Source organism: Mustela nivalis, assembly GCF_964662115.1.
Source record: "Mustela nivalis genome assembly, chromosome: X".
Classification (NCBI taxonomy): Eukaryota; Metazoa; Chordata; class Mammalia; order Carnivora; family Mustelidae; genus Mustela; species Mustela nivalis.
Window position 1 is genome coordinate 132,656,647 of NC_139040.1, and position 8,655 is coordinate 132,665,301.

At 57.9% G+C, this 8,655-nt stretch overlaps 1 protein-coding gene across 7 annotated transcripts in view; it reads left to right on the forward strand.

Annotated features, from left to right (window-relative positions):
* LOC309856071 (S-geranylgeranyl-glutathione receptor P2RY8-like) overlaps nt 1-8,655 on the forward strand; it is a 499,501-nt gene that overhangs the window by 39,052 nt on the left and 451,794 nt on the right. For 4 of the 7 annotated variants that reach the window (XM_082716785.1, XM_082716786.1, XM_082716787.1 and 1 more), the window contains exon 2: nt 237-4,470. In XM_082716785.1, coding sequence (XP_082572911.1) covers nt 269-1,345 — 1,077 coding nt within the window. In that variant the 5' untranslated portion in view covers nt 237-268 and the 3' untranslated portion in view covers nt 1,346-4,470. Of the gene's footprint in view, nt 1-236; nt 4,471-8,655 lie in introns of those variants that run through there. The other 3 variants (XR_014307056.1, XR_014307057.1, XR_014307058.1) reach the window with 1 other exon arrangement.

Here is an 8,655-nt window from a genome sequence, read left to right on the forward strand (position 1 = left end):
AGCCGCTGCGCCGTAGCCTGCAGCACGCTCCCTGCGCGTCCCAGTAGCAGGACGGGAGGGACTGTCCGAGTCCTGCGCCTTTGCAGGGTGTAGAGCGCATCCGCTCAGCTCCGTGACCCAGTGGGACCACGGCTGGTGCGCACAAGGGCGCGGGACTGCTGGGGAGGCCAGCGAGGGGGACGCGCAGGGAGTCCCGCCCTGCTCCCCTCCTCACCCGAGCGCCCCTTGCCTTCCAGACCCGCGCGAGCGCGGGAGCAGCCGCGCCAGGATGGATATGAACATGACCCGGCCGGACAACGCCACCATCGTGATGCTGCGCGACCCGACCATCGCGGTGGTCCTGCCCGTCGTGTACTCGCTGGTGGCGCTGGTCAGCATCCCGGGCAACCTCTTCTCCCTGTGGGTCCTGTGCTGCCACATCGGGCCCAAGTCCCCGTCGGTCATCTTCATGATCAACCTGAGCGTCACGGACCTGATGCTGGCCTGCGTGCTCCCTTTCCAGATCTACTACCACTGCAACGGGAACCACTGGGTGTTCGGGGAGCTGCTGTGCAACGTGGTCACCGTGGCCTTCTACGCCAACATGTACTCGTCCATCCTCACCATGACGTGCATCAGCGTGGAGCGCTTTCTGGGCGTGGTGTACCCGTTGGCCTCCGCGCGCTGGCGCCGGCGCCGCTACGCCGTGGCCGCCTGCGTCTTCGTCTGGCTGCTGCTGCTGGCCGCGCTGTCCCCGCTGGCGCGCACCGATCTCACCTACACCGTGGAGGCGCTGGGCATCGTCACCTGCTTCGACGTGCTCAAGTCCACCATGCTGCCCAGCGTGGCCATGTGGGCCATCTTCCTCTTCACGCTGTTCATCGTGCTGTTCTTCATCCCCTTCGTGGTCACCGTGGCCTGCTACACGGCCACCATCCTGACGCTGCTGCGCGCCTCCGACCCGCACGGCCGCGGCCAGCGGCGCCGCGCCGTGAGCCTGGCCGTCGTGGTGCTGCTGGCCTTCGTCACCTGCTTCGCGCCCAACAACTTCGTGCTGCTGGTGCACATGGTCAGCCGCCTGTTCCTGGGCGGCAGCTACTACCACGTGTACAAGCTCACGCTCTGCCTCAGCTGCGTGAACAACTGCCTGGACCCGTTCGTGTACTACTTTGCGTCCCGCGAGTTCCAGCTGCGGCTGCGGCGCTACCTGGGCTACGGGCGGCTGCAGGCCTGCGGCCGGGACGCGCGCAGGGACGCCCTCTTCTCTGCCCGGACGCTGTCGGCGCGCTCCATGTCCAGCGGCCACGGCGAGGGGCTGGACGGCCCCAGCCGGCCCTGCCTCCAGAGGCAGGAGAGCGTGTTCTGAGCCCCGCACCGCCGGAGTGGGGGCGGGGGACGGCTGGGGACGGAGGGGTCGGCCCTTCCCCGCCCGCCTACCTGCTGCTCCTACTGCCACGTCCGCCGCGGTGCACACGGAGAGGGTCCCCAGATGGGCCTGCTGCTCCTAGGACGCATCCGCCGGGTGCGCACAGAGAGGGTCCCCAGATGGGCTTGAGTCTCGTGTCCCAACACGGCCGCAGAGCAACAAGACGGAACACCCCGCGGTGTAACAGGACAGGACACAGCGGGGCCAGGCCGACTGGTCCTGCTCCCTGAGGATGACGACCCAAACCTGACCGAACATCCAGCCAGCCCAGCTGAGACCCCATCGACCCCCTACACCCGCCTGCCTTGTTCTCTGTGCCTCCTGCTTGGGGACGCTGCGGACACATGCGGCTCCGCAGCCGAGCAGCGCCTGGACTTGCTGTTCCTACCAGCCTCGGTCACTGTCTGTGCTGGGATGTACCCCGACCAGAACAGATGGCCCCCTCTGGCCTCTTGTTTTCCCAGACCTTACAGGCTCCCCTGCACCCTATGTCACCCGGTCCCCACAGGAGCAACCGTTGCAAGGCTTCCAAAGCGTTTGGTCACTCTGGTTCCTCCAGCTGCACAATCTACAAAAATGTCATCAGTCACAAGGTCCAGACGGGAAGGACATCCGTCCCGAAGGTGCAGGTCAGGCCCCCCACGCGGGTGGAGGGTCTCCAGGCCCATGAGACGCTGCTGAGGCTGAGCACTGTGAAAGACGATGGCCATCCGCACCTTCTGCCGGGCTCCTGGACATGGTTCCGGGTCCAGCTGGCCCCGACGTGCCCTCTGGCTCATTCTCGGCCTCCTGCTCCCGGCCGAGAGCCCCTGAGGCACAAGCAAGGCCTCCCGGCATGTGAGGTGGGCCTGCGCACCTATCCTGACCCATGGGACCCTCTGGGATCTGGACACCCCGCAAGACCATGGACCACAGAAGCCTGGGGAAGGATCAGCGCCTGGGACCCCTTTGTGCCTGTCGGCCGCCTCTTTATATGGGCAGGGGCATCCTTGTCTCTTCCTGAGCCCAGGGCACATCTGGACCAGCCCTGACTCGTGTGCTGCTTCGGGAAGACAAGGAACCCCATCCCCGGGGGGTCTGGGGTGCCAAAACAGTGGGTTTTCAGGAGCCCGGGATTTGCCAGAAACAGCAAAGTTGGATACTTGATTCAGCAAAAATGGCATGCACGGCCCGGACTCCGGGACCTCTGGGGAGGAGCGGCTGCATAGCAGACAGCGTCCCCACGGCAGGTTCCAAGTACAGGTGGAGAGTGACAGCTGCCGTCCAGGGGCCCCTGGGGGGAGGGGGAGCCTGGTCCTGGTGTCATTGCTTAGGAAGGAAAACAGACACAGCTGTCCTCGAGCGAACAATGACTCCAAGCCCGTGTCCACCCAGGACCTCAGAATGTGACTTGCTGGGTCAGGGTGACCCTCAATCCAACGACATGTGTCCTTATAAGAGACAGAAGAGGAGACAGATGCAGAGTAGAAGGCACGTGAGGACGGAAGCAGAGATGGGCGGGATGTGGTCACCAGCCCAGGGACGCCGGGAGCCCCAGAAGCTGCAAGAAGCAAGAAGGACCCTGCCCCGGAGCCTCAGGAGGGAGCCCAGCCCTGCCCCGCCTGGATCTCAGACTGGTCTCCAGAGCTGGGAGGGAATGAATCCTGGTGGTTTTAAGTCTCCAGTTTGCCCCTCCCTGGGCCTGGTCTTAGAATGAAACCCAATTTCGTAGGTTTGCCTCGTGCCCGTGCTTGTCTGGGGTGTGCAGAGGCACGTGCAGGGGGAAAGCAGGTGAGTGCATGCTACGCTCGCCCTTGGGTACAGAGGGTCAGCCTTCGGGGTCCCCTCGACACTCTGGGATTACACATAGTCATTGTCCACCGCCTTGCAGCGGGAACGTCCCCACAGGGGACAGCACCTGAGCACATGAGTGCTGAATGCCCAGGTGCGTGCATGGAACTCAAAGTCACCACAGGAACCTTCCGAGACACCGCTTGAGACTCACCTGGAGAAGGATTTACCTGAGGGCACACAGGTGGCTCCAAAAAGGCTGGCCCGAGGGACCCGAACTCCGCAGGGCAAGAGCCCCGACCCGCCGCTCTTCTCGACTCTCCCAAACCCAAACCCTAGAAAGCAACGTCGAGGCAGCGGCCGCGTCCAGAGTCGGAAATCCTGAGCCAGCAAGACGCCCCCAGCCACGCTCTGGGCGTGGGCCTCGGTGCGTCTGGTGCACAAAAGCTGTGAAAACCTCAAACCAGCCGCACAGAACACGCCGGCGGCCCGTGAGAAGCCGCACACCCCGATTCTGGAGGAAGTCTGTCTACGTGATCTCCTCCTCCGCGGGATGTCAGGCCTCTGGAACCCTCGGGGGACCGAGGGGACTGTCAGCGGGGTCAGTGCCCAGCCAGCGGGCAGATCTCAGCGTGGGGTGTTAGCGGGAAGGTGGGGGGTGTGATCACACCGGGTCCTTCTTGTTGCTGCGAATCCCAGTGCACGGGTCCCTGCTTCATGCCACCGTGTCTGTCCTATCGTCTGAAATCCCAGGGCTGGCCTTGCTTCTAATTCCACACGCAAATAAAGTTGTGTGCTCTGTGCATGTGTGTGCGTGTGCATGTGCGTGCACATGTGGGCTCCCCAGAAACCCGACCTGTTCTCCTGTTAAGCAGCCAATAAAAGTAGACACGTGCATGGGTGCATCCAGGTGTGAACTTTTTAAAAAGCTGTGGCACCGGGATTCAGCCGCTGATTGCATGCGGAGAGCCAGAGGCAGCCTGAGACATAGGACCCTGGACGCCAACCCTGAGTTTTCCCCCACGCAGAAGGGGAACTGCACGTCTCGTTCTGGCCTCCGAGACCCCGGCTTTCCAAAGACACGTACCATCTCCCTTTGAAGCTCACGCTGAAGCTCACGCTGAAGCCAGCGCTGGGGTCTGCAACGGCCAGACTCCCCACGGAGCGTGGATTCGGGTTCCTGGGAGGCCCACGGCACGCATCGGGGCAGCGCGCCACGGACGGGGTGTGCGGTGGAATCAGGGATTTGTTGCCTGAGATGATGGAGCTTTTGAAAAGAAATGCTTTTTTTGTAACATGTACGCGTGTACAGACTCATGTGTCCGAGTGTATGGTGTCTGATGCTTTGCTTAAAATGCTGGAACAAACAGAGGTACACCCACGTTTGCATGCACCATATATACCCATATTCACACTGGTTTGTGTGCATCTATTCGTGTGTGCACACACGCATGCAAAAGTGCACACAACGTACCCATATGCACACATGTAGACATCTGTCCGTCCGTGCACACATGCACACACCCGTCCATGCACACGATGTATCCACAGGCACACATGAATACATATGGGCGTCCATGCGTATACACACACACACGTACACATGTACACACGTGGGCATGCGTACATGGGGGAGAAAACGGGAGAAGGCTGACCCCTGGTCATGCCTGAAGCTGGGGGAAGGGGCCGGGACTTCCGTTCTATAACGCTCTGTCCTTCAAGCCTACGTGACCACACCTGTACTTTAACAAAACGAGGCATCTCGGGAAATGTCCCACAGGGACATCGACTTCTGCCCAGTGGCTCCTCTGCAAACTGCGGAACGTACAAGGAGCAAACGTTCCCAACCCCGCTGTTCTGTTTTTTTGTTTTTTGTTTTTGTTTTGTTTTGTTTTGTTTCCTTTTCCTCCCAATTATATTGCGGTAAAACACATACGCACAAAACTCACCATTTTATCCACTTTTAAGTGTGCAGGTCGGGGTGTCCGACACCTTCACAGAGCTGTGCCACCGTCCCCAACGTCCATGTCCGGAATCCTTCATCGAGTACAACGGGAGCTCTGACCCCACTAAACAAGGAACCCCATCCCCCACCACCTGCTCCCATCCCTATAAAGATGATGCCTCCAGGGGCGTCTTATACGTGGGATCACAAAGCATTTGTCCGTTGGTGTCTGGCTTACATCACTGACCATCACGGCCTCCAGCTGCGCCCACGTCACCGCCGAATCAAGGTACGATTTGCCCCCCACACGGTTCGCGCGGTACGTTTGTAGAGGCCTCCCCGAGACGCCCCAGTGCAGCTATGGGACATTCCCATCGCCCCCAAAAGATGCCCGATGCCCGTTTTCTCCCCATCCCTACGGCCAGCCCCAAACGAGGGCCCACGACTGTTTCTGCTTCTCTGGACGTGTCCTTCCTGTCTCTGTGACATCAGTGGGATCAAAGGGCACATGGGGGTGCTGCCGTCCTATTTCTCAACAGGGCATTTCGGGGTTCATCCTCTGTGGTAACACTTACCCTATTCTCTCCTTGCTCCGTGGCCTGGGGGAGCGCCTCGCGTCCATCATGCCGGACAAAATCCAAACAGCCCCCCCTTAGGCAGATTTTGACCCCAATCTCCAGCAAAGGGTCCAATCGAAATACCCAGAACAACGGGGCTGAATAGCCAGGACATCGGGAACTCTGTCTCCGTCACGAATTTCTGGGAACCTACTTCGCCCCCGCCCTTTTTGCTCTTTCTGGAAAAGACCACCAAGAAAACGCATCCCACAGTTAACCAAGACTTGAGAACGTCATCGTTATTTGGTCAACACAGAAATTATTCAGATTCAGAGTGACTTGGTTAAAAAAAAAAAAAAAAAAAAAAAAAAAAAAAAAACTTCAGTGTTTGACCTTGACGCTCTCTCTTTCTGATCTCTTTGGAAATCTGTGCGATTCTGCAAATGTGCGTGAAGGGTTTTTATTTTTTTTTATTTATTATTGTAACTGTCGTGAAAATACCTCTAGGGTAGGATTCAATCCAAGTGAGGGCCCAGGGAGAGGGTCTCCAGACGAGGAAAAGCCGTGTAACGGGTACGCTAGTTTCTGGGACTCATGCATAAACCCCCCCCACACACACACACCCACAATGGGCGGCCATCAGAGGATAAACCCCACACCAGGGCGTCCCCTAGTCTGTCACATGCGTGAGCTCCTTCATTCACCTCACTGCAGTGGGGTAGGTGTTAGGTCCATTTTGCAGAGGAGCAAACTGAGGCAAAGAGAGGTAGAAGGACTTTTCCGGGGTTCCAGAGCTGGCAAGGGGGACACCTTGGGTTTGAAGCTGGAACCTGCCCCCAGAGGCTCATCCCATGTCTGAGGGAGCCCAGGCTGGGTTTGTAACTCCCGCCAAGAGTCCGTGGCTAACTCCCTAACCCAAGGCATAGTGTGGTCCCCCCCAGAAGTGTCCACACTTCTGGCGGGAAGATGACCCTCAGTGCAAGTGAAAAACCATCAAAACACCAGCCAGCCTGTTCCCCCTACTCAGTCTTCAGCAGTCCCAGCAAAGAAGGGTCTGGGTCCATGCCCACCACCCCGGCCCCCAGCTCCACTGGGGATTCTGGGTCCTTGTGTCTGTATCACGACATGCACTATGGACATCTAAACCTCCTTTGAACCCCATCCCATGCCTCACGGGAGATCAGCCAGCACAGAACACGAAGGGGGAGACATGAGAAGGAACAATGCCGTCCAAATACATCATAGGCTGTCACGCTGAAGTATGTGTGTGCCACATATACACAGACACAGCACCTCCATACATGTATAGGTGTGCAATATGGGTTTATATGCCTGTGTACATACTCTTCTGGGGACACTTATGGTGGTCACAATGGGGGGGGGGTGTGTGACTGGCATGTGGGACATAGAGACAGGGACACCTACAGCGTAGCACCTGCAGGGCCCAGGCAGCCCCATATCAGAGAGTCATGCAGTCCAAGATGTCAACAGTGCCCAGGCTGAGAAGCCTGGACCATACATAAGGACTATCTATCCATCTACCTACCTATCCATCCAACCATCTATTCATCTATCCATCCATCCATATATCCATCCATCCAACCATCATCCATCCAACCATCATCCATCCATCCATCCATCCATCCACGTATCCATCCATCCAGCCATCTATCAACCATGTATCCATCCATCCAACCATCATCCATCCATCCATCCATCCAACCATGTATCCATCCATCCAGCCATCTATCAACCATGTATCCATCCATCATCTATCGATCCATCCATCCATCCAACCAACCATCCATCCATCCATCCATCCAACCATCCAACCATCCATCCATCCATCCATCCATGTATTCATCCATCCAGCCATCTATCAACCATGTATCCATCCATCATCTATAAATCCATCCATCCATCTATCTAACCATACATCCAACCATCTATCATCCATCCATCCATCCATCCAACCAACCATCCATCCATCCATCCAACCATCCATCCATCCATCCATGTATCCATCCATCCAACCATCATCCATCCAACCATCATCCATCATATCTATCTATCCATCCATTCATCCATCCATCCAACCACGTATCCATCCATCCAGCCATCTATCAACCATGTATCCATCCATCATCTATTGGTCCATCCATCCATTCTTCTATCCATCTACACAACCATCTATCATCTATCTATCCATCCATCCGTCTATCTAACCATACATCCAACCATCTATCAATCCATCGATCCATCTCATGTATCTATCCATACCCACCTATCATCTTTCTACCTGTCCGTCCGTCCGTCCATTCATCCATCCATCCATCCGTATCTATCCAACCATATCTATCCATCCTATCTATCTATCATCTATGTACCTATCTACCTATCATGTCTATGGTCAGGGTTGTCAACTAAGGGCTATTCTGTCCGCAGGGGACCCCACGGCAATGTCTGGAGAGACCTGGGGTGGGGTGGTTACAACTCGAAAGGAAGCCACTGCCATCTAGCGGCGCAAACTGGGCTTGCCGCTGGACGCCGTGGTGTGCGCAGGTCGCCCCGACCTGCCCCTCAAATGTCAGTAGTGCGGAGGCTGAGAAGCCCCCCACAGTTCGCAGGACAGAGTCTCCCTCTCCCTGTCCCTATCCACTACCTGTTTACCTGTGTATCCATCTGTATGCGGCGGGGCTGTCCACCGAGGGCCAGTCTGCAACGCCCCCCGCCCCGGGAACCCCCATCTCTGCCCACTGCCTCTCGGGGAACATCTGTCTCTCAGGGACCCTCACCTCCACGCCCCACTGTGCCCTCGGGGACTCCATCTCCCCCCTCCGCCGTGCCCCGGGGACCCCATCTGCGCACCCCCTCCACCGCCTCCAGGAGACGCCCCCATCCCTGCGCTCGCCCCCCACTGCTCCCCAAGGGGTGCCGGGACATCGGGTTCTCGGAGATCGTCCGCAACGACCTCCCCC